At 52.4% G+C, this 23,429-nt stretch overlaps 15 protein-coding genes across 15 annotated transcripts; 10 read left to right on the top strand and 5 right to left on the bottom strand.

Annotated features, from left to right (window-relative positions):
- Positions 1-7: 7 nt before the first annotated feature.
- On the top strand, positions 8-2,411 carry OGAPODRAFT_15863 (uncharacterized protein). The gene has a single exon (XM_018354015.1). The coding sequence runs from the start codon at positions 39-41 to the stop codon at positions 1,104-1,106; it is 1,068 nt and encodes a 355-aa protein (XP_018212526.1). The 5' UTR covers positions 8-38; the 3' UTR covers positions 1,107-2,411.
- On the bottom strand, positions 1,348-2,411 carry OGAPODRAFT_75577 (uncharacterized protein; the record flags this gene model as incomplete). Its single annotated transcript, XM_018356046.1, has 2 exons — positions 1,348-1,359; positions 1,380-2,411. 2 exons carry the CDS (start codon positions 2,409-2,411, stop codon positions 1,348-1,350), a joined length of 1,044 nt encoding a protein of 347 aa, XP_018212525.1.
- A 430-nt stretch (positions 2,412-2,841) lies between these two features.
- On the top strand, positions 2,842-4,507 carry OGAPODRAFT_98471 (uncharacterized protein; the record flags this gene model as incomplete). Its single annotated transcript, XM_018358020.1, has 3 exons — positions 2,842-3,547; positions 3,617-4,206; positions 4,309-4,507. The coding sequence occupies 3 exons, from the start codon at positions 2,842-2,844 to the stop codon at positions 4,465-4,467; spliced, it is 1,455 nt and encodes a 484-aa protein (XP_018212524.1). The 3' UTR covers positions 4,468-4,507.
- Positions 4,508-4,608: 101 nt separating this feature from the next.
- On the top strand, positions 4,609-6,564 carry OGAPODRAFT_98469 (uncharacterized protein; the record flags this gene model as incomplete). The annotated part of the gene is made up of 1 exon (XM_018358019.1): positions 4,609-6,564. The coding sequence occupies one exon, from the start codon at positions 4,609-4,611 to the stop codon at positions 5,920-5,922; it is 1,314 nt and encodes a 437-aa protein (XP_018212522.1). The 3' UTR covers positions 5,923-6,564.
- OGAPODRAFT_15862 (uncharacterized protein) lies at positions 5,884-6,564 on the bottom strand. The gene has a single exon (XM_018354014.1). The coding sequence runs from the start codon at positions 6,521-6,523 to the stop codon at positions 5,933-5,935; it is 591 nt and encodes a 196-aa protein (XP_018212523.1). The 5' UTR covers positions 6,524-6,564; the 3' UTR covers positions 5,884-5,932.
- A 257-nt stretch (positions 6,565-6,821) lies between these two features.
- OGAPODRAFT_15860 (uncharacterized protein) lies at positions 6,822-8,548 on the top strand (the record flags this gene model as incomplete). The annotated part of the gene is made up of 1 exon (XM_018354013.1): positions 6,822-8,548. A coding segment is annotated over exon 1 (1,339 nt), but the record flags the coding sequence as incomplete, so codon positions are not given.
- Positions 8,541-11,048, top strand: OGAPODRAFT_92947 (uncharacterized protein; the record flags this gene model as incomplete). The annotated part of the gene is made up of 2 exons (XM_018357250.1): positions 8,541-9,369; positions 9,416-11,048. The coding sequence occupies 2 exons, from the start codon at positions 8,541-8,543 to the stop codon at positions 9,550-9,552; spliced, it is 966 nt and encodes a 321-aa protein (XP_018212519.1). The 3' UTR covers positions 9,553-11,048.
- On the bottom strand, positions 9,697-10,953 carry OGAPODRAFT_38094 (uncharacterized protein; the record flags this gene model as incomplete). Its single annotated transcript, XM_018355352.1, has 1 exon — positions 9,697-10,953. A coding segment is annotated over one exon (1,257 nt), but the record flags the coding sequence as incomplete, so codon positions are not given.
- Positions 11,049-11,300: 252 nt separating the features above from the next.
- Positions 11,301-11,807, bottom strand: OGAPODRAFT_75572 (uncharacterized protein; the record flags this gene model as incomplete). Its single annotated transcript, XM_018356045.1, has 1 exon — positions 11,301-11,807. The coding sequence occupies one exon, from the start codon at positions 11,805-11,807 to the stop codon at positions 11,436-11,438; it is 372 nt and encodes a 123-aa protein (XP_018212518.1). The 3' UTR covers positions 11,301-11,435.
- A 253-nt stretch (positions 11,808-12,060) lies between these two features.
- Positions 12,061-13,176, top strand: OGAPODRAFT_47173 (uncharacterized protein; the record flags this gene model as incomplete). Its single annotated transcript, XM_018355542.1, has 1 exon — positions 12,061-13,176. One exon carries the CDS (start codon positions 12,061-12,063, stop codon positions 13,174-13,176), a length of 1,116 nt encoding a protein of 371 aa, XP_018212517.1.
- An 8-nt stretch (positions 13,177-13,184) lies between these two features.
- Positions 13,185-13,963, bottom strand: OGAPODRAFT_98455 (uncharacterized protein; the record flags this gene model as incomplete). Its single annotated transcript, XM_018358017.1, has 1 exon — positions 13,185-13,963. Exon 1 carries the CDS (start codon positions 13,935-13,937, stop codon positions 13,185-13,187), a length of 753 nt encoding a protein of 250 aa, XP_018212516.1. The 5' UTR covers positions 13,938-13,963.
- A 19-nt stretch (positions 13,964-13,982) lies between these two features.
- On the top strand, positions 13,983-15,374 carry OGAPODRAFT_23479 (uncharacterized protein; the record flags this gene model as incomplete). Its single annotated transcript, XM_018355248.1, has 1 exon — positions 13,983-15,374. The coding sequence occupies one exon, from the start codon at positions 13,983-13,985 to the stop codon at positions 15,372-15,374; it is 1,392 nt and encodes a 463-aa protein (XP_018212515.1).
- On the top strand, positions 14,342-17,685 carry OGAPODRAFT_15859 (uncharacterized protein). The gene has a single exon (XM_018354012.1). The coding sequence runs from the start codon at positions 15,806-15,808 to the stop codon at positions 17,588-17,590; it is 1,785 nt and encodes a 594-aa protein (XP_018212514.1). The 5' UTR covers positions 14,342-15,805; the 3' UTR covers positions 17,591-17,685.
- Positions 17,674-22,198, top strand: OGAPODRAFT_98449 (uncharacterized protein; the record flags this gene model as incomplete). The annotated part of the gene is made up of 1 exon (XM_018358016.1): positions 17,674-22,198. The coding sequence occupies one exon, from the start codon at positions 17,674-17,676 to the stop codon at positions 19,444-19,446; it is 1,773 nt and encodes a 590-aa protein (XP_018212512.1). The 3' UTR covers positions 19,447-22,198.
- OGAPODRAFT_47123 (uncharacterized protein) lies at positions 19,613-21,058 on the top strand (the record flags this gene model as incomplete). The annotated part of the gene is made up of 1 exon (XM_018355540.1): positions 19,613-21,058. The coding sequence occupies one exon, from the start codon at positions 19,613-19,615 to the stop codon at positions 21,056-21,058; it is 1,446 nt and encodes a 481-aa protein (XP_018212513.1).
- Positions 22,199-23,429: the final 1,231 nt, after the last annotated feature.

Below are 23,429 nucleotides of genomic sequence, written 5' to 3'. Positions count from 1 at the left end.
TCATGGTCGACTACCGCGCAAAGCTCGTTCTGGCCCCGATGGTCCGTATAGGTGAGCTTCCAACCCGTCTTCTGGCTCTCAAATATGGTGCGGATCTTGTTTGGGGACCAGAAATCATTGACAAACGGCTCGTTCGCGCTGAACGGGTCTACAATCCAATTCTTAATACGGTTGACTTCATTCAAAAAGATGGCAACAAAAAGGTGCCAGGAACCACAGACCTTGTTTTCAGAACGTACAGAAAGCTGGAGCAGGGAAAGTTGATTTTCCAGCTCGGCACCGCAAGCCCAGAACTAGCTGTGCAGGCTGCCAAAATCGTGGCCGCCGACGTCGACGGCATAGACATCAACGCAGGCTGCCCGAAACACTTTTCTGTTCATTCGGGTATGGGGGCAGCTTTGCTCAAAACCCCAGACGTTCTATGCTCTATTTTGTCGTCTCTCGTGGAGCAAGTCGGTAAACCTTTCGAAAAACCAATAAGCGTAAAGATCAGACTCCTGCCAGAACAAGAGCAGACCCTGGACCTTGTGCGCAAACTGGTCAAGACAGGAATTGCGAATCTAACTGTTCATTGCCGCACGCGAGAAATGAGAAATGGCCAGCCCCCAATCAGAGATTATATTCACAAAATCAAAGAGATCTGTGTTGAGGCAGACGTGAGCTTGATAATCAACGGCGGGATCAAGAGCTACCAGGAGTTCAAGGAAATGCAGGAAAAGTACGGAAGTGATATCAGCTGCATGATTGCTTCCAAAGCAGAGACCAATCCAACTGTGTTCAATCCTGAAGGTCCGCTTCCATGGCCTAAGCTTGCCAAAGAGTATGTCAGATTTGCAAAGCAATTCAACAACTCGCGAACTAACTCGAAGTATTGTCTTGCAGTCATGATGCCTAACACCAGGGGGAAGAACGTGATATGCAGGCTCGTGAGTCAGGCTAAGGAGAACGATGAGATCTATGACGCTGTGCTCAACAAGATGGATGACGAGGGTAAGTACATTGGTGACGAGATCCAGTACAATGATGCAGAGGTCGAAGATAGACAGGAGTTAAAGCGCAAGCTGGATTTGGAAGAGGCAGAAAGCCTCAAGCGCATAAGAGTGTAGATAAATACATCCTCCCATTGACTATCTTCACGTAGTTTTGTTGGCGTTCCTGTAAACCTGCAACACTTTGTACGCTCTTCCCATGTCCTGTGGAGCAGATCCAGTGAGGCGTTGGTAGAGCGTCTCGAATCGCTGCTGTTGTTCCTTCGTGCTTGATGCAAGTCCGCCCAAGATGAGGGGCAGTCCGGAAGAGTTGAGAAATTGGCTCTGTGTTTCTATTGTTGTCTTCAGCCTCTGCGACTCAAACAGACGGCTAAGCCCCAAAAAGTCAACGTCCACAGAGAGGTCAATTTTGCCAGGCTCCCAAAACGGGTCCACAAATTTATGGTCCTTGATGCCTCGCAGCGAATTAATCGGGATTGTATCCTTTGGGCCGTAGTCTATGATCACTGCTCCACCCACGTCACCTGAGTTGATTATTCTGGCAAATTGCGACGCATACATGTGGGCATCCGCTGAGATCTCCACGTTGGCCCCGACGGCCAATTTATTGTAGCGGTCGTCGGTTGCCGGAATGAACGAGCCCGGCGTGGCATGGGGAGCTACCACAAGCCCAAACTTCCCTCGTCTGTCTGCTTCTGGCTCCCGCACATCTACCAAGTACTCTCGCCATCCGTGTTGGGTCTTGATGTATCGGTCGATGGGCAGGGCGTCGAAGAATTCGTGAGCAACAACAAAGTTCATGTACTTGGAGTCCAGATCCATATCAACAAGGTCGTTTTTCTGCCATGCGATCGGCTGCCCCCATTCTGTTATACTTTCGAAGTTGTAATCGTCGACCTGTTCGAGCCTTTGAAACTTGCATAGCAGTTTGTGCTGCTCCCTGATGAGAATATCAGATTTCTCCACCATGACAATCTCCACAGGGTTGTCTATTATATACTGCTTGAAAACCATGGCCAGTCCCCTCATCATGGAGCCCTTGCCCGGGCCAAATTCAACTACACGGAAAATCTTGTCTTTGACCTTGAAATCAGGATTGTGTCGACTCTGGTATTGCAATTGGGCCAGAAACATTCGCACAAAGGCCAGTCCGCAGGTCATCCCATACGCGACAGATATCTCCGGCGCGGTAATGAAGTCGCCGCTATTTTTATCTAAAGGGTCTTTGTGTATGTAATAGCCGTGTTCAGGGTGCGTTAGACATGTCCTCATGAACTTTGACAGGCTGATGGGTCCAATGGTTTTAATGGTGTCCTCTATGATCGTTTCTAAAGGCGTGGATCCAGATACTGTGGCTATGAATCGTCTTGCAGAGAACGGTAGCAACCGGCAGGCCGCTCTGTGTCTGGCTCTTGTGAACATGGCCCTAAAAGGTATCCCCTCAAATAATATAATTTATTTTTATCACCTTTGCACCGTCCTCCGACACCCGAATCCACCGGGGTAGTTAGATAGTTACTATAAAAAGACACGTTTGTCTCGCGCTGTAAAAATTTTATAAGGGACCCAAAATAGTGGCACCATAAACAAAGGGCTAGATTCAGCTGAGAAGCGTGTTCGTGGCTGAATTCGGTTGTAAATACACACCCACACCTCATTTGTTGATACTGCGTCTTTTATGGAACCCATAGGTTTCCGTGCATCAGATCGTCAAGCAAGGCACGAAGACCCGTTCCAGGATTATATCGGCCTTGAGAGCATAACAGGAACATCCGAATATTCTAACTTTGAGCCGAACAACTCATCAGATTCTTTTTTCCCAGAAAACGACAACGACGACGACTCCCCAAAAATGGATTCCAAACAAGCCAAGGTGATTCTTGTTTTGAAGAGATTTGTGAAGTTTATAGGACCAGGCCTGATGGTGTCTGTGTCTTACATGGACCCTGGAAATTTCAGCAGTTCCATTTCCTCTGCGCAATTCCAGTACAAGCTCCTGTTCTCGCTCATTGTGTCCAACATGATGGCTGGGTTCATGCAGATCCTGGCCAGCAAGCTTGGAATCTGTACTGGCCAGGACCTGGCAGCCAACTGCCGCCAGCACCTGCCGAAATACGTTAACTTTGTCATCTACATTTTTGCCGAATTGGCAGTTGCAGCCACAGACATGGCTGAAATCATTGGTACTGCCATCGCCTTTAACATTCTCTTTGGTCTGCCATTGCTGGGCGGTGTCATGCTGACGACTCTTGATGTTCTTTTTGTTTTGCTTGCCTATAGGCCCAATGGGCCACTTGTCGTGGTCCAGATTTTCGAGGCTGCCGTCGGGTGTCTGGTTTTAGGCACAGTCGTCTGTTTCATCGTCGAGCTCGTGAACGTTTCTCCTACAACCAACTGGGGCAGCGTTTTCCGCGGGTTCCTGCCTTCCAAAGAGGTCTTCACTAATACAAAAGGTCTCTACCTCACCGCTGCGTTGCTGGGAAGTAACTTGATGCCGCACTCGTTGTATCTGGGTTCAGGAGTTGTCCAGGCAAGGATGAAGGCTTTCGACATCAAGCGTGGCCTATACACCCCGCCAATGGCGAAGCAGAAGAAAAAGAATCTACTTTGCAACACCATCGAGGGAGATTCTCAGGATCTGAGATACATTCCGTCGATGGAGGCGATCAACGGGACCATGTCGTACATCATTTCCGAGATGGTGATTTCGCTGATTACTGTTGCTCTGTTTGTCAACTCTTCCATTCTGATTGTCGCCGGTACGGCGCTGTCGCAGCCAATGGATGACGACGGAGACGGAGACTTGGAAAATGCCGATCTGTTCACCTTGCACTATCTTCTCTCGAGTCAGCTGTCAAAAGCTGCAGGCACAGTTTTTGCGCTGGCTTTATTGTGTTCTGGTCTGTGTGGCGGTACCGTGGTCACCATTGCCAGCCAGCAAATCATGGAGGGACATGTGCGCATCTCCATGCATCCTGCACTCAAGCGTATCATCACACGTATCATTGCCATCACTCCATGCATTGCCGTTGTTACAACTCAGGGAAGAGAGGGTCTGAGTAAAGTTTTGAACGCAACCCAGGTTGTTTTGTCGCTGCTGCTGCCGTTCATCAGTGCGCCGCTGGTGTACTTGACCTGCAAAAAAAGCATCATGCGCGTTCTGATCAGCGGAACGGAACCCACGCAGGAAGCAGAAGAAAACATCGCTATGGATTATGTCTCCAGCCGCAACAACAGCGCGATTGACCTGCTCTCCGACAGCGAGAACGCGATGACGTCAGACCGCTCGCTGCGCTCGCACGAGGTCCGCGACCTCGAGGACTCGTCGCAGCTGGACGACACCACAGACCTGCCGAAGTACAAGGACATGAGCAACAACATAGTCACCGCTGTGGCGGGTGTTATTGTGTGGTTGGTGATCTCGCTCATGAACTTCTGGCTGCTCATCAGCATGGCCATGGGCAAGGACGTGGACTAGAGATATAGACTGACGTAAGCAATTAGCTAATCCTTTTTTTTACCCTCGAGAGTATATTTTCTCCAGCTACGCGATCAGACTTTTTTGCAAAGCCTTTCTTTTATGCAACTTGCGAGTCTTTTTGTTCTTCTCGGGTCGGCGATGGCGGTCGACCTCGACATCAGCAGTCACAGCTCCATCCAGGCCGCTACGGCGCTGATTGCAGACGGTTTGATGGACTACTACTGGGGATACAAGTACGGAGGAACCATTGGAATGTTCACGAATCCCTACTACTGGTGGGAGGCCGGAGGAGCCTGGGGGTCGATGATCGATTACTGGTATTTTCTGCAAAACGACACATTTGAGGAAACCATCAAGGAGGCGCTGTTGTACCAGACAGGAGACAACTGGGATTACATCCCTTTGAATCAATCCACCACCGAGGGAAACGATGATCAGGCGTTCTGGGGCATTGCTGCGATCCAGGCGGCGGAGCGGAACTTCACAAACCCTGCGTCCGACCAGCCTCAGTGGCTGTATCTTGCGCAGGCGGTGTTCAACACGATGGCCTGGAGATGGGACACGGAGCACTGTGCTGGAGGACTCAGATGGCAGATTTTCCAGTGGAACTCGGGCTACGACTACAAGAACACGGTCTCGAACGCAGGCTTGTTCCACATTGGCGCGCGGCTCGCGAGATTCACCGCCAACGACACCTACGTCGACTGGGCCGAAAAAATCTACGACTGGCTTCTCGGCGTGGAATTTATCACCGAGGGAGACACGTACAATTTTGCCTACGACGGCGGAAGCATCAACGACAACTGCTCGTCTGTGGTGAAGTACCAGTGGTCGTACAACGCCGGGATGATGCTTTCGGGCTGTGCTTATCTGTACAACTACACGGAGGACGACATCTGGAGAGAGCGGACACTCAAGTTTCTGAACGGGCTGGTTGTCTTCACGCCCAACAGCGCGCAGGACGATGTGTATGTGCTGCAGGAGACCGCGTGCGTGGGGTCGGACTCGTGTAACAACGACCAGCGCTCGTTCAGAGCATATCTGATCCGGTTCATGGGGCTAACGGCCTTGATGGTGCCGGAAACACAGGACACCATCAACAAGTACATTCAGCAGTCGGCGCAGGCGGCCGCGCAGTCGTGCTCGGGAGGCACGGACGGCCACACGTGCGGGCTGAACTGGACGCACAGCGGCTGGGACGGGTACTACGGGCTGGGAGAGCAGATGTGTGCTCTGGAGGCTATCCAGAACGTGCTTATCTACGACAGACCAGCTCCGTACACGTCGTCGAACGGAGGCTCGTCTACAGGAGACGGCGCAGCCGGATCGGAGAGCACGCAATTGACGGACCAGCCGCTGAAGCTGGACCGCGGCGACACTGCCGGAGCAGCCATTATTACGGTGCTGATTGGGGTGAGTATTATCGCACTGGCGTGCTGGTTATTAGTGTAATGTACATGGGTCATTTCTGTCTGTTGGTCTCCAAAACCTCCCGCAGGTACGCGTCTTCGCCACTCTCTTTGTGGTTCAGGTGGTGGTTCTCCTCATACACGCTCAGGCCGATCGACCCCAGAAGCAGGGCCACCGTGATGAACTGCGCGTACATTCTCGCCTGCACGAATTTCTGCGTCTTGGTCAGCAGTGGGTCTCTGTTGACGTACATCCAGGACCCGACCATGGACGCTGCCCAAAGACCGGTGATGATCTTGTACTTGTTGTTCGACAGAGACTCGACCACCTTCTCTGTTGGGGACAGCCTGGCCCATCTTCTGTGCTCTTCGAGCACCTTGCGCTGGTGGAACTCGGACGAGTACATGTCGGAGTCGAACCTGGTGGACGCCAACTCGGCGTTGACGGCAGTGGTAAACGCTGGCGGAATGATGGCGGTGGCCGTCTTGATGGACCACGGCATCTTGAGCAGCTTGGGATAGTATCTAGGAGCCATGGCGTACACTCCGACGGACACAAGGGTTCCCAAGCAGAACCCGTTGAAACCTCCGGTGATGGTGGCCCACGAATGGGCGTCGATCTCTTCTTGGCTGACAATCTTCATATTAGTTGCGTGCAGGTAGTTTGCGAATTTTACTCTTTAAATACTTTTTTTTTACCCGGAACTAGACGACGGATCAGGAGGCAGTAGCAGATTGGCCAGAAGGGAATCCGGCTATTTGGTGCTGGCGTGCGTGCAGACGGCAGCCCGTGGGCGCCGGAGATGTGGCGTGCGCATTTCCTATTGGCGCATGTCGCCAGATCAGCCGACCGCAAACCAACCAAACCCCGAGCTACCCAGCCAAATACCGCCAACGGTGAGACGATGGTGCTGACGTCAGCATCGCAAGGGGAGATGAATCACAGTGAAAAATAAGGTAAAAAAAAATATTTGCTACATGCGAAAGGCGGCACAACTGAGACTCGCCAACACCGTCCAGCGACTGTATTCCTCGGCGGCCGATATCTGTCGCCGGTTTCCGGACCTCAGGCCGGCGGACGTGCTTCCCAACGGCCGCCCCGACTACGTCAAGATGATCCTCACGTCACGTGTGTACGACGTCATCGACGAGTCTCCGATCTCCAACGCTGTTTCGCTGTCGCAGAAAACCAACTCCACGGTGATGCTGAAGCGTGAGGACCTGTTGCCTGTTTTTTCGTTCAAGCTGAGAGGCGCGTACAACATGATTGCCCATTTGTCGGACGAGCGTAAGTCCAAGGGTGTTATAGCGTGTTCGGCGGGCAACCACGCGCAGGGCGTGGCGTATTCTGCCAAGGAGATGGGCATTCCGGCCACAATTGTGATGCCTGTGGCCACGCCATCCATCAAGTTCAAGAATGTCAGCAGGCTGGGCTCGCGGGTGGTGCTCTTTGGCAACGACTTTGACTCTGCCAAAGCGGAGTGCGAGAGACTCACCATCGAGCAGGGACTCACAAATATTCCTCCCTTTGACCACCCGTATGTCATTGCGGGCCAGGGAACCATTGCCATGGAGCTGCTTCGCCAGGTGAAGAGCAACAAGCTGAGTGCTGTGTTCGTGGCTGTGGGTGGTGGCGGGCTGCTTTCTGGCATCACGGCGTACCTGAAGCGGCTGGCCCCGCACGTGAAGATTATTGGTGTGGAGACGTTTGACGCGGACGCGTTGAAACGCTCTTTGGAAAAGGGCGAAAGAGTGACGCTGGACTCTGTTGGCGGGTTTGCGGACGGAACAGCGGTGCGGATCGTGGGAGAGGAGACGTTTGCTGTGTTGCAGGAGTTTGGCGTTGACGAGGTGGTGCGTGTGACAACAGACGAGATTTGTGCTGCGATCAAGGACGTGTTCGAGGACACAAGATCGTTGATGGAGCCGTCTGGAGCCATGACGGTGGCCGGTCTCAAGAGATACGTTGAGCTACATCCGGAGATCGACCATTCCACCAAAACATACGTCCCTATCTTGTCTGGAGCAAACATGAACTTCGACAGACTGAGGTTTGTCAGCGAAAGAGCCGTGCTGGGTGAGGGCAAGGAGGTGTTTCTCACGGTGCAGATCCCAGACAAGCCAGGCACGTTTGCCCGGCTGAACCACATTATAGACCCGAGAAACGTGACCGAGTTTTCGTACAGGATCTCTGCCGACTCGAAGGAGACGGGCCTGGCCAATATTTTCACGTCGTTCTCTGTGATTGACAGAAACAAAGAGCTGGGCAAGGTGATGAAGGACCTGGAGCAAGCCGGGTTCAAGGCGCACGATTTGACCGACAACGAGATGGCCAAGAGCCACGGTAGATACCTCGTGGGGGGTAAGGTGCACGTTCCGGGCGAGAGGATAGTTTCGTTTGAGTTTCCCGACCGGCCCGGTGCTCTGACACGGTTCCTGTCGTCGATGGAGATGAACTGGAACCTGACCTTGTTCCACTACAGAAACCACGGCGACGACGTTGGCAAGGTGCTGGCGGGGATCTGTGTTCCGCCCGAGGACAATGCGAAATTCGACAAATTTCTGCAAAATTTGGGGTACAAGTACAACGAGGAGACTGATAATTTGGTCTTCAAAACGTTTCTTACTAGATAGAAAAAAAATAAAAATAAATAAATAGTCATGATCCGGGCTCTTTGCTGGGCGCAGAGGCCGTTGTTTAGGTTTTACCACAACATTCCAAAGACCGCGAGAATGGCTGTGGACCAGCAACGCGGCCCAGACGACGGTCTGCCAGATAGTGCACTGAACCCTGCAGATTACAGTTCTGTGGTCAAAACGATCCCCGACAACTCGCCAGACACAAGAGTGCTCTACACGCTGTCGGCGCGATCTTTCCCACTCAATCTAAAGGTTTCAATTTTCGACACGCTCAAGTCCAAGTCGATTCCGGCCAGAAACGTACTTTTCGTGATCACGTTTGCGGACCAGGTCCTGGACAAGCCTCTCGAGCGCGACGCCGACTTGCAGACTTTGCGCGAAAGCTACTGGCGCTCGCTGAACAGCTACCTGTCCCTCTACAGCTCGCAAACGATAGATCGCGAAAATGTCATGGTGACCAGCACAAAGTATCCCCGGTCGATTACCAAGGTGTTTGAGAAACTCATACACTCGGATCACAAGACGTACTACGTGATTGGCCAGACAAACACAGGCAAGAGCTCCTTAGTGCAGCGGCTCATCGTCGAAAGCAACGATTACCAGTCGGTCCCTGTGGTACCCAAGGTTTCTGCAAAGCCGTGTTCGACTCGCCGCAACGGGACCTTTGTTTGTCCCTATTTTGGACTCACTCTCGTGGACACGCCCGGAATGCTTCCGAAAACACACAGCATTTACGCCGTGCTGCGTCCCCAGCTTCGGCAGAGCGTGCTATCCTGGGGAGCTACCAATTCCATTAGGACCCGTGTATTCACGTTTAGAGATATAGAGCAGGTGCTGGGGCTGGGTCCATGTATGGCACTACGCTCACGTGGTCACACAGGACCGCTATCGTTGAGACAGTATTTCTGGGGCCCTACAAAATTATTTCGAGACCTGGCAGAGTGGCAAGCCTGGCTGGCTGATCGCAGGTACGTTTGCGGGTCGCGATGGACGGCATACAAACTGCACGCTTCTGCCGGCTTGTGCGACGTAATTATCAGCAACCTCGGGTTCGTAAGGTTCGAAAACGGGTGCCCTCCATTGACAGTCTACATGCCTTCGTGTCTTCGTGCTGTTCAACGATTCTATGCAGATGAGGACCATTATAAAGAGCTGGAATTACAGGCTAACGCGACTTTTGGGCGGTCTGAGTCAGCTTGCGCTTCATGTACCAACTGAAGAAGAACAGACAGAAGGGAAGCAGGATATTGTTGAGAGCGATCCACGCCACTAAAATGCCAAAGTTGCGCCCCAAATTTCCACGGTAGGTATCGAAAAGAAGCACCTTCATGAGCTCGTACGAGTTTTTGATCGGCATGGCGTACGTGAACCGGTAGAACTCCGGACACACCTCAATAGGCGAAAAAGTGGCCGAGATGTTGCACACAACAAAAAACACTAGCCAGAATCCCATAAGCGGCGGCAGCACAGCAAAACACAGCAGCGCAATGTTCTCGTTGGCACCTCCCACAGCCGACATAGTCAGGTACGAGATCATCCAGTGGACGCCAAAGCCGCCCTTCCAAGCGTTGTTGAGCTTGATCTGGAACGCGGCGTTCACACAGCTGTATCCGAGAGAGCTCAGCAGGAAGTTTACCTGCGCACTCACCATCCGATAAATTATATAGCTTCCTGGCTTGAGCGTTTCGGCGGCCTGCTGATTGATCTTCTGGAACCACATGACCTGGAAAAACGTGACAATAATAATATAAATAAGGCCAACCTGGAGTGGTGCCATAACCGTGTAATCGGACACCGGAATGCCATCTATCATGGTGATGTCTGGCACGTGGGATAACGTGGTGATGTTTTGCAGGCTGGTAAACTGCTCTGACGACAGTTGGGACAGGAGCCGTGGATACACCTCCTGCTGCATTATGTCGGTAAAGGCGGCTCCAAATTTGAGCATTCCCGGCTCAACGAAAGAGTCCACCCCATTAGGGTCTCTGCCGGTCTCGTAGTAGCCCTTGACGAGCATGGAAGTGTTCAGATCCTGTCCGTTTTGGAGAGCCTGCACCAGCTGCTGCGAAACGTTGTTGCTGGTGACGTAGAGCGCGCCCCAATATTTCTGTTTCCAGACTTCGTTGATGACCCAGTCCTCGTCTGCGTAAGCATGACGAGTCCAGCCCAGCAGCGGCTTCACCGCCGGCGACTCGGCCACCTGGAGCAACGCTTGCGACACCGGGTAGTCGCTGTTGTCAATGCTTGCGCCTTCCTCAACAATCAGGAGGATTTTCAGATTGATCAAACGGCTGCCACGTTGGTACATAGCACCCCAATAGATAGAAAACACGCTCAGAATAAACATCCAGAGAATGACAATAATAGTCGCGTATTGCTTGAGGAACTTTCCTCTGTGCTGAGAGAACTTGTTGGACCAAAAGCCCGCTTTGACGGGTCCCTGCTGCTCTTTCGCCATTTCCTCGTCTCTCTCGCGCTCCAGTCTCTCGACGCTCTCCTCGTTGGGGTGAGAAACAGAGTACTCGGTGTATTGAGTCACCGCCCGCATGAGGGAGTTGGAGTTGTCCTGACAGTACTCCTGAGGTTCTCTCTGGTTTGCGTCATCAGTAGTGTCCTTTCCAAAAGACGTTTCGGAAGAAGTCATGCTGAATTTAAGAGTAAAAGCAAATGCGTGTCTCAATTTATATGTTTGCACACTGCAAATATTTTTTTAAACCCGTGAAAACAGCGAGTTTTAATTAGGATTACAAATTGAGACAATTGCTAATTCCGAGGAAAAACAATGCAAACTCGGACGTCGGTTTAGTGTTATCTGCTCCTTGCATGTGTACGTCGGCCCAAGAGAGTCATATCCATCTATATGCGGACATAAAGAGCAACCTTGCCGTCTACTAACGTTCAGAGGCGTCGAACCTTCTATGCTGGCTGCGACTGCAGCACAGTCTTGACCAAGGCCACCAATTCAACAAGCAGCTCGTGGTCCTCGTCTGCAGGCCCGGATTTAGCGAAGAATTTCCCACTCGTGTTGAGTATAGTGTTCTTGGAGATGCACTGGCCTATCTGGCCTGCCAGAACTTGCGTCTTGAGGTTGCCTCCAATCAGCACCGTAGGCACCTGTATCCCGGACCCTTCCACCGCGAGGGGACGGGTCTGCAGATCGTACGTCACATCCAGCTCTCCGTCGCGCGACAGAGAGATGATCTGCTTGTCGGCAAAATCAAGCACGCTACACTTCACCTCGTGGCCGTCCACCTGTGCTGTCTTTTCGCGATACGAGGTTGAAAACATGGTTGAGAAAAAATAAAAAGTGTACTTTTATTTATTTATTTTCTTGCTGGGCTGTGTAAGTTTTTTTATGCCCTCGCGATCTCTTCTTGCTAACGAGCAACAGCCGGAGCCGCTGGAGAGCAAAAAACACAACATCCTGCTCGGTTATGTGTCCATAATCGTGTCGTACGTGTGCTGTCTCTTCTTTCTCGGCGTGCTCATGTTTTTCGCTGTTGTGTCCAATGTTTACAAATTCCATATTAAAAAGGAACACATGTACACACCCTCCAAGAAGCGCGCGTATTCCATAGATTCCCCAAAAAGAAGTCCGCATTTGCGCTACTATGTCCAGCTCATGGGGCTGGAGCTGTTCGAGTACCGCATCATCACCAGAGATGGTTTTGTGATCACACTCCAACGAATAGTCGATCCCAACGTGCCGCCCAGCGGACCGCCCGTTCTGCTGCTTCATGGACTGCTCCAGTCGTCCGCCTCGTTTGTGACGAGCGGCTACAAAAGCCTGAGCTATCTGCTGATCAGAAACGGCTACGACGTGTGGCTCGGCAACAATCGATGCGGATTCCATCCCCAGCACACGTCTCTCAACCCGAACGACCCCAAGATGTGGGACTGGGACCTCACCGAAATGACGCGCTACGACGTTCCCTGTATGATAGATGAGATTTTACACTCCACGGGCAAGTCGAAAGTCACGCTGATCGGCCACTCCCAGGGAACTGCCCAGATAGTCATGCTGCTGTCGAGCGAGTTCGAGATGGGCTACGAGGACAAGATTTCAAAATGCGTGCTCTTGGCGCCCGCGATTTTTGGTGGTTCGCTGTTGAACTCCAAGGGGTTTATCCGTTTTATCAAATTGCTGCCCAACTGGCTCTACGACTCGTTTTTCGGAATCAACTCGTTCATGCCGATCATGATGGCTCTCCGCAGAATCATTGTCACCACGCCGATGTTCGGGTTTCTGAGTTACGCAATGTTCAGCTTCCTGTTCGATTGGAACGACTATCTCTGGGACAGAAGCCTGAGGCCCTACCATTTTATCTTTTCTCCAGTGTACATTTCAGCGAAACTGATGAAATGGTGGCTCAGTAAGTACCACGGACAGGGTTTCCAGATGGGTGAGTCGATTCTGAAAAAAGATCGGGAGTGGTTCTCAAGGAAGACGCCGCCCCTGTTCCTGGTGATTGGAGATCAAGATAGACTGGTGGACGGCAATCTTTTTGTTCGACATCTGGAGCTCAATGAGCCCGAAATGCGCGGCCGATTCAACTACACCAAAGTCAAACACTACAGCCATCTAGACGTCCTCTGGTCGGACGATCTCATAGAGGTGTTAAGAGAGCCTCTTCTGAATTTCCTGGCCACTATGTAACCTAATACCTACAAATTCGACTCCCCCTCGGCGATGACAGCCATGTCTAAAACTTCAACAGACCCCTTTTTCGACTTGACCAGCTCGGTGAGCTCTTTGTAGTACTCAGGCTCGATCAGACACATAATTTCTGTTTCTGAGTCCACTTTCTCCTCGTCTTGCACGGTAGCTATTATCTTTTTGACCTCTGTCTCTATTTTGGTGTATTCTTTGGTGTTGAGAGAAATTCTGAGCTTCATGTGAGCTCTCGAGATCGGGATTATCTGTTTTTCCACCAGTAGTTTGATTGCCTCCAAGGCTTTAGCTTTGGCGTTCTTCGCATTTACAGAGTTGAACTTGAGTTCCTTAAGAGCCTTGTCGATCATGGTCGGTGGGTATCGTTTCTTAGTTTTGGGATTAATGCATTTTGTAGATATGATGGTTAGGATCTCGTTGTGCAATTTCTCGTTCTGCGCCGACCTCTCTTTCTCGCTCAGCTGTATTTCTCCTTTTTTCAGAATCTCCAAGATAATCTCGTCTGTGTTGGTGGACCCAAACGCTTTTTTGAGGTCGTCGTTTGAAGCCACCTGTCCCTTCGAGACGTTGATGAACACTTGCGGAATCTGAAGAACCTCGTCCAGGTCCTTCTCCACACCGGCGCGGTAGTCCTGGACCTTATTCTGGTAGCACGCTATTTCAAACCGCTTCTTGCCCTTTTTCATTCTCACCAACGAGACGTTGGTGAGTCTGATCTGCGAAGATGGCTGATTGATGACAGCCATTGATATATTTATTTTTTTTTATTTTTATTTTTCGTAAAATTCCACATGTATAAGTCCGTCTGTGTAATTGGCGGTGGGGCGTGCGGATTGGCTACCGTGCGAGGTTTTCTTGAGGAAGGCGGGTTTGAAAAGGTTGTAGGGTTTGAACAAAGACCCTCGTTTGGCGGCATCTGGAACTACCACGAGCTCGCCGACCAGAACCTCAGTATCCCCTCCGTGGATCCGCTGGCCGTGGTTAACCCCATAAAAACGGAAACCGGCTACGTCTGGCCAAACGCAGTGTACGATGCACTCGAAACAAACACGCCCTACCCGCTGATGGAGTTCAGAGACTTCAAATTCCCAGAATCGACTCCTCTTTTTCCTCACAGATCTGTGGTTCTTGATTACATCAGCAGGTACGGGGAAGATCTACGGCAATACTACCGGTTCAATACCAGAATTGTGGAGGTGAGGCGCCGACATAAATGGATAGTGCGGTCGCGAACGGTGTGCGACGCCACTGCAGGCGGATTTAAGGAGTCCGCCAGCGTGCCCGATACGGTGGAGGAGTACGACGCTGTGATGGTGGCCACGGGAGTTTACGATCTGCCGTTCATTCCAGAGCTCAAGGGACTCAGGCAGTGGCACAAAAAGTACCCCAACACAATCCTCCACTCGAAAACGTTCCGCAGTCCTCGCGAATTGGCTGGTGTCGAGGGAAACATCCTGGTGATTGGAAACTCTGCCTCGGGGAATGACATTTGCTACCAGTTTGCGAGATATACCGGCAGAAATATATACAAAAGCGCGCGCTCAGCGAGCCGAGTTCCGGGCGGAACTAGCGATTTGGTGATCGAGATGCCGGACATCAGCCATCTGGACCCGAACACGGCCTCTGTTTTTTTCGCCGAGAGTAAAAGGTTGGAAAATGTTGGATGCATAATTTTTGCTACCGGATTTCTGCGGTCGCTGCCATTTTTTGCCGAAATAAACAGGTCCGAAAAACCTCTCATCTCAGACGGAAGCAGAATCCACGGGCTCTATCGCCACTGCTGGAGCTACGAGCATCCCGGACTGGCGTTTATTGCGATCTCGCGATACGTGCTGCCGTTTCACGTTGCAGAGATTCAGGGGATCTGGTTGGCTAAAATCCTGCGAAATAAAATATTTTTGCCAAGCTTTGCGGCAATAGCCAGCCAAGAACGCCATTTGCTAAGCCTGCGTGGCAACCTGCCATGCTTTCACGACTTACTGTATCCGGACGATATCGAATATATGGATCTGCTTATGAAGGACATCAGAATGGCATCGGATAGTGGACGCTTGCCTAAGGAATGGACAGAGTTGGAGATTGCACTGAGAAAGAATACAAAACTTCTCAAGGCCAAATGTCTGCAGCATTTCGAGAGAACCGGCAAACGTTTAACGCTCCATGAGGCATTGTCATGGATATAATAGACACAAGGCAGCCATTAGTCAAAGCTTGCATTAATTTCATTTGCCGAAACATTATTGGCTGTACGGTGTTAACGGACTACATTATGTAGCTCGGTTATTAAGCTGGCTGTTGGCGAACGAGGAACGAAAATGGCCGACTAGACACGAAACCCATGGCGTGGGGCTATCTGCACTCAAGAAACTAAGCCTTTCTTGGTTCTTGTGAAGGCCATCAACCTTACGGTGCCAAATTATTTGACTAAACAATAGTGCGTCTATAGCAGGCGCCAAGTTTTTTTTTACTTTTCTCCTTTGGGGAAGAAGCTGCATTTATGCAAATTATTTTTATTGTGCACGAAAAAAAAGTCCCTGGAGTTTTTCTCTGGCTATAAATAAAGAACATCTTTCGGGGCATTTTATCTATAACATCACCAATCAATCTCACAGCGATGAGTGTGTTTCAAAAATTGAGAAACAGAAAGACGGAGCAAGCGCTTTCGGAAGCCATCCTGGGCACCAACGAGGAGCCCGAAACCTTTCTTTCGGAGCCCGAAAAGAATAAAGAAGCAAACGAGGTGGTCGACGGGTCTAGCGTTATCAGCTCCGACGCCCCAGAGGGTTTGCAAGCCATAGAGGCTGCCACCATGGTGTGGCCAAACTGGGCCGTGTACACCACCTATGCATGGATCTGGGTGTGCTTTTTCATGATTGCGTTGCAGCAGACCATCGGAACAACCATGATGCCGTACGCGTATGCCGATTTCGCCAAAGCTCCGGAAATCAGTACGGCCGGAATTCTGGCAACCATTGTGGGAGGAGTGTTGAAGCTGCCTATCGGTAAGACTCTGAACATCTGGGGCCGTGCGGAGGGCTTTCTTGTGTTTGTGTGTGTCTACCTGCTGGGCCTGGTTATTCTTGCTGCGTGCAACAACGCACATGCCTACGCTGCCGGTTATGTTCTGTTCTGGATCGGTTATGACGCCATCTACCTGATCATGGATGTGTTCCTTGCCGACACGTGTGGCCTCAGAAACAGAGCTTTCGCTTTCGCTTTTGCTTCCACTCCGTTCATCTGCACCGCCTTCACCGGTCCGCTTGCTGCTCAGTCGATTCTCGAGATGGCAACTTGGAGATGGGGATACGGTATCTTTGCCATTGTCATGCCGTTTGTGTTCTTACCTCTCGTGTTCGTGTTCAAGTTCTACCAGTTGAAGGCCATCAAGATGGGCGTTCTCAAGAAACGTAACTCAGGAAGAACCAAATGGCAGTCGCTTGTCCACTATTTCCACGAATTCGACATCGTGGGAGCATTTCTTCTGATGGCTGCCTTCACGCTGTTCCTGCTCCCATTCTCGCTCCAAACCTACGGAAGGACCACTTACAAGTCGGCTACGTTCATTGTGATGATCATAATTGGTGCGCTACTGTTCCCTGTGTTTGCTATCTGGGAAAAATGGTTTGCCAGAACGCACTTTATCAGATACGAGCTGTTCAGAAACAGAACCATTTTGGGCGCCTGTGCGTTCGCTGCGCTCAGCAACTTCAGCTTCTACTGCTGGGACCTTTACTACTACAGTTTTGTCCTTGTGGTTTATAACCTGAGCGTCAAGGACGCCGGTTATATGACCGAGATTTACAACGTTGGTTCATGCTTTTGGTCGCCGCTCTTTGGTATCTACGTGCGTCTCACCAAACATTTCAAATACGCTTGCTTGTGCTTTGGTCTGCCTTTGCTATTCCTCGGCGCCGGTCTTATGATTCGCTTCCGTGGTCAAGACTCCAACATCGGCTACATCGTCATGTGCCAGATCTTCATTGCTTTCGGCGGTGGTATGTGCGTCATTGGCCGTGACATGGCAGTTATGGCCGCCTCAGACCAGGAAGGTGTGCCAATGATGCTGTCGATCCTCTCTCTGTTCGGCTCTGTGGGTGGATCTATTGGCTACGCTGTCGCTGCTGCCATCTACGACAACACTTTCTACGACGCTTTAGTCAAAAAGTTGCCTGCCTCCGAGGCTGCTAACGCGCTCACAATATACATGGGCGGTGTCGCGACCCAAATGTCCTATCCTGTTGGATCCGCAGTCAGAGACGCCATTAATTACGCCTGGGGACAGAGCCAGAGAAACGGTGCAATCGCAGCCACCTGTATTCTCGTTCTCGCCTTCCCATCTGTTTTCATCTGGAAGAACTACAACGTCGATGTCAAGAAAAACAAGGGACACGTTTTGTAGTTCTGTTAATATTGGGTACATCAGTAAAGTGTTGCTGTTACGGGATAATTTATTAATTTAGTAATTTTTTTTTTATCTTATCAATGCAATTCAACTCCAGACGTTCCACTGTTTACTCCCCACGGGGAATTGTTTCCTCGTCCCAGCCGCTCGCCAATGAGGCTGGTGTAAAAATCTTGCGCGCAGGCGGCAATTGCGTGGACGCCTGCGTCGCCGTGGCCGCCGTGCTGTGTCTCGTCGAGCCAATGTCAACAGGAATTGGCGGCGACGCGTTCGGACTGTTTTACGACGCAAAAACAGGTAAAGTGTCCGGCATGAACGCAACAGGCCTCTCGGCAGCGGCTTTGAGCATCGACTGGCTGCGGAAATACCACCCTGACCACATATTGTCCACGATGCGTCTACAAGAAGACTCCGTCTTCGCTGTCCAGGTGCCAGGAATGGTGGCCGGCTGGTGCGACGCCGTGGAGCGCTGGGGCAGCGGTAAAGTCTCGCTGGCCGAGATCCTGGCACCAGCCATCGACCTGGCCGAAAACGGCTTTGTTATTTCCCAGGTGTGTGCCGATATGTGGCTGGAGGAGGAGTCGAGACTGCAAAGACTCAACAAGCACGACGAAGACCTCCGTATTTTCCTGCCAAACGAAAACTTCACGGCCCCACACAAGGGCCAGCTGCTCACCAATACACTGTTTGCTGCCACGCTGCGCCGCATAGCCCATCAGGGCAAACGTGGCTTCTACGAGGGCCCCGTCGCAGAGGCCATTGTGCGTGAGCTCCGGTCACGTGACCACGTGATGACGACAGCGGATCTGGCGGCGCACGAGACGCTGTTTGTGGAGCCCATTTGCGTTAATGTGCTGGGCCACAAGATCTGGGAGATCCCACCCAACGGGTCGGGCATTATCGCTCTGCTGGCGCTTGGGTATATCAGCCAGCTGGACAAGGACGGAGTTATAAACCTGCGCGCCATGCAGCATAACTCGGCCGAGTACCTGCATGTGGTGATCGAGTGTCTCAAGCTTGCGTTCAAGGACTCGGACGAGCACGTCCACGACTACGAGCATTATCGACGCGCCACGGGGGTCGATCTTGCTGGCCAGCTCAAAAACCTGTTGCACCCTTCTTTTTTCAAGCAGCGCACAGCACAGTTTTCCAAGGACTCGGTGCTGGATAACAGGACGATTAAGCACGGGGTTCCCGATCCGGCGAGGCGGTCCGATACGGTCTATTTCACGGTCACCGACAGCGACGGCAACGCGTTCTCCTTTATAAATTCCATCTACAGCCATTTTGGCAGTGCCATTGTGGTACCCGGGCACGGCTTTATCCTGCAGAACCGCGGAGAAAACTTTAGTCTAAACCCGGAGTCGAAAAATTGTCTCGCCGGGAGCAAGAGAACGTACCACACAATCATCCCTAGCATGATCACCACACCTGCTGGATCGCGGGACGAGCTCTATGCCAGTTTTGGCATTATGGGCGGTTTCAACCAGCCGCAGGCCCATGTCCAGGTGTACTTGAACATGGTGCTGTTTGGGATGGATCCGCAGCAGGCTCTGGACGCGCCTCGGTTTTGCATGACGCCCCACGAGGATTACAAACACACGGACTTGGGGCTGGGATCTAATGGGCCTGTGAGCGCTCACGTTACCACAGTAAACATCGAGGAAGGAGTGCCCGAGGAAAATATTAGTCAGCTCCGAAAATTGGGGCACGATATTATAGTGCTGCGGGACGAAAAACGAACGCTTTGCGGCCGGGGTCAGGTGATTCGGCGCGAGCAGAGCGCGGGAAAGCTTGTGTATGCTGGGGGCAGCGACCCACGCGGCGACGGCGCCTCTGTACCGTTCTACTGATTGTGCTGCAAACTCAACACCGAACCCCGATGTCGGACTTCGGACTTGATGATTATTAACTTGACATCGAATCCAGCAGAGTGGAATAGTTGCTAACCAGAGTATATAAGATGACGGCATCAGCAGTCTGTCCCGGATGAGCATTAGAGATTCGGTGACAATGTTTATGAAAACTGCACGCCACGTGGAGCACCAAAAAAGCGAATTGGTACTGCTTATCGTGCTGGTCGGCTGCGCTTTTGACCTGGTCAACGTGACAGCCACTATCTCGAGCATGTCCGAAATACAACGCCATTTCAACACCACGTACTCCCAAGCGTCGTGGATTTTGTCTGCGTACGCTGTGGCATTCTCGGGGTTCATCGCCGTTTCGGGCCGCATTGGGGACATTATTGGCCACGCTGACTTATACATCTGGAGCTCTGTTTTGTTTGCGCTCTTTTCGCTGCTTTGCGGTGCTGTGGACAGTCTGACCGCACTGATAGTGTTTAGAACGTTGCAAGGAGTGGCTGCCGCTGCTCTCGTGCCGTCCGGATACGCAATTGTGGCGCGCTCGTTCCCGCCCGAAAAACTGGGCTCCCGCTTCTCTATTTTGGCCGCTGGCTTCAGTCTTTCGTTTGGCGTTGGCTATATAGTGGGCGGAGCGTTTGACCTGACATCTGTGGGGTACAAAGGCATCTACTATGTGTCCGGCGGCGTGATGTTTGTGGACGCCGCGCTGGGTTTCTTCTTCATCAAGCATATACCGCCTACGGGCGAGAAGGTGGCCAATCTGGACGCCGTTGGCTCATTACTGCTGATCGGTGCTACTACCCTCGTTGTGGTTGGCTTCACGGAGGCAGGTGAAGTGTGGAACTCGCCGAAAACGTATCTCCCGTTGCTTATGGGAGGAATTTTCTACGTGGTGTTTTATTTCTGGAACACGGAGATTTTGGCACGCATCCAACAAAGCGGCCGGCGTTTCAAGCAGACAGTTCCGCTAATGCCCAGATCGCTGCTGACGACGCTGGTACCGGTGTGTGTTTTGGTGGCTGTCTTCATGAATTACTGCACGCTGTTTGCAATCATCTCGCTGTCGGCGGAGTATTTCCAGTACGTGGAGCAAAACTCGCCGATATTAGCCGCAGTCAAGCTGGCCCCAAACCTGATCGGCATGTTCGTCGTGACGATATTGTTGTCCCTGAAAAACGACATTCTGTCGCCATACACCTCGTTCATGCTGGGCTACTCGGGGATCGTGGCCGCGGCAGCATTATGTGCGACGTGGAATAGTAACCACAGCCACTTCTACTGGCGGTGGATTGTGCCCATGCAGGTGCTCTCGTCCGCGGGCAGCAGCTTTTTCTTCCCGCACTCCCTCAACGTGCTGATCGGCGCAGCGGACCCCGACGTGCGCGGCCTTGTGTCGGGCGTGATGCAGACATTTGGCCAGGTCGGCGTGAGTCTGTGTTTTGCGGTGGTCACGTCGGTGCTGGGCAACGGCGCCAAGACAGACGATAAATTCCGCATCTGCGGCTACGTGCTAATCGCGGTGGCCTCTGTGGGCTGGCTGTGCTGTCTTGCGGTGTATATACGGGGCCACAAGACAAGAGAAAAAACCCCCGACGCATAGTCACTCTTCCTTGGAATAGAACATCTGGAAGAAAAACGGGTCGTCGTGGACAAAGCTGGAGTGGTTTTCGATCGGTAGCGGCGCAACAGAATGCCGGCTCTGCGACATTGCAAGCTCGTGCAGCGTGCCCAAAATCTGTTTGAGCGGCTCGTCCGTGTCGAGAAAGTCGGCAAACGCATGCAGCCGCTCGCTCATCAGCAGGAACGACTGGAACAGCCGCGGCTCCAGAACATGTAGGTCTTTTTTAATACAAGCAATCACAATCGCGAGGGTCTGGAAAGTATGGCAGGACACGAACGGGAACGACTCACGCAACTTGACGTAGGGCACGGGCGCGTTCTCCGTGGCAAACCGCACAAAATCCACAAACTCGTACGAAAACGCGCACAGCAGCACGTTCAACTGGTACTGCGAAAACCTGTGCTTACGTAAGAACGGGTAGTGGAGTTTGATCTGGTTGGTGAGGATCAGGAGCCGGTAGCTGCGAACGAGGAGCTGGTCTGTGTCGGATTTGCGTTCAAGCACGGCGGACATGCGGCTGTCTAGCGGGAGGATCTGGGCCTCGTACAGCGTCGGGTCCTTGCCGTAGGCCTGGAACGCGCGGTTGGTGTCGCGGTAGAGGTGGATCAATTCGCACAGCAAGGACGTGGCCGGGTCCAGAATACACGAGGTGGCGTTTGGGCGGCCGTTTGTGGACCCGATGAGGCAGTCGTAGAAGACGATGGTGCGCCAGAGCACGAGTTTGCGCTCGTCGGCGTGGTCACCTGACTCTCGCACGTGATAGCCCAGCGCGTACGCGGTGCACACGATGCTGAAGAGCAGCGACCACGTGGCCTCTATCTTGAGCGAGTACACGTAGTGCTCGAGCAACAGCACGCGCGCCTGGATCAGTTCCATGCAGTCCTCCGTGAAGAGCCCGACGCGCGAGAACTCGCGGTGGAGCACGTCGTAGATCTCGAGCGAGCATTCTGGGTTGTAGCAGGTCCCAACGAGCAGCACGCCGAGCAGCTGGCAGAGTGTGCGGCACGGGAACGAGAGCGTGTCGAGGAACAGCTCGACGGTGTGTGTGAGCTCGTAGATGTCCAGAAACTGCTCGTGCGAGCAAAACCCGGCAGTTTCGGCGTACAGCCGGAGTCCCTGGGCTATGAAGTGCTGCGTTTTGGTCTTGTCGTCGAAGAGCAGCGGAAAATCGAGATATTCCTCCTTCATGGGCTGTTCACGGCTCGGCAGCTGGCTGCCGGCCACCTCGACCACGCGACTGGCGGACGTGATGCCGAAGTAGCGCTGCGAGGGCGATTTAGTCGACACGGAGTTGGCGAGTCCTGGCGTGCGAATCGGGACGTTTCTGAAGGTGGACGGGTACTTGCAGGGGACGCCACGCCTTGCGCAGGTGGAGCACGTGGGGTGGACCTTGTCGCACCTGGTTTTTCGCTGTTTGCACGCGATGCACGAGAGACGGGTTACCATCAAGTCCGAAATATAAAAAAATAATAAATTAGCATATGCACGTACGTCTGAATCTTGTAGCCGTGGATAATATAAGGGGCCATTAGGGACGACGGCTTGAAGACAGACGTGTTGGCGAATTTTTATCACGGCTGAGCATAGGACCGCACAACCGACTCTAGCAGCCGCCGATAGATCGACGCAAACTGGTTGTAGTAGACAATTTTGTGCTCGAAAGCGCGGCAGATCTCGGCTGTCGCCAGCACGGGGCCGTTCTTGCCGTGCTGCGCGAGGTTCAGCGCGGCAAACATCATGAAGAACTTGAGCAGGTCGCTGCTTTTCACCAGCAGCATGATATCTGTGTCCTTGAAAATATCAATCAACTTCTCGCACTCTGTGTCCAGGTCCTGGATCAATTTCGGATCCAGCGTCGTCAGGTACGCTCTGCGGTACAGCATCACCTTGGAGAAGCGGTAGGTGATCACGATCACCGGGCCGACGGTGTCCTGCTCGAGAAGATGCTTCCAGTCGTTGAACGACGACTTGAGGTCCTTGAGCGATGTTTCGAGCGGCTCCTTGAACTGCAGCGCGTTGTACAGGGTGAGCAGGATAGAGAGCTGGCTGACGATGCGGCCGTCGAAGCTGGAGGCCGACGGGATATCCAGGATGTTCCGGCACTGGTCGAGCCGCAAAGTGTCGATCAGACACGGCCGGCCAGATAGTAGGCAGTAGCACAGATGCGTGAGCGCGAGCTGGTTCCAGAGCCGGAAACTCTCGATGCGGTCCGGGTGCATCTTGAACCGGTCCGACAACAGGTTGAGGTCCATCTCGCGCGTGATGTAGTGGAGCAGCGCGTAGCCGGACAGAAACCAGCCGTCGAAGTAGAAAGCCTGGTAGGACAGCGAGATGGAAAAAAGCGCAATCA

Source organism: Ogataea polymorpha (genome assembly GCF_001664045.1).
Source record: "Ogataea polymorpha strain NCYC 495 leu1.1 chromosome Unknown OGAPOscaffold_2, whole genome shotgun sequence".
In the NCBI taxonomy this organism is placed as follows: Eukaryota; Fungi; Ascomycota; class Pichiomycetes; order Pichiales; family Pichiaceae; genus Ogataea; species Ogataea polymorpha.
This window is presented reverse-complemented; position numbering and strand designations above follow the sequence as displayed.

Coding starts and splice junctions, on each gene's coding strand:
- OGAPODRAFT_15862 (XM_018354014.1), bottom strand. CDS start 6,523: ATGAAGATTGTCAGCCAAGAAGAGATCGACGCCCATTCGTGGGCCACC.
- OGAPODRAFT_15859 (XM_018354012.1), top strand. CDS start 15,806: ATGAGTGTGTTTCAAAAATTGAGAAACAGAAAGACGGAGCAAGCGCTT.
- OGAPODRAFT_15863 (XM_018354015.1), top strand. CDS start 39: ATGGTCCGTATAGGTGAGCTTCCAACCCGTCTTCTGGCTCTCAAATAT.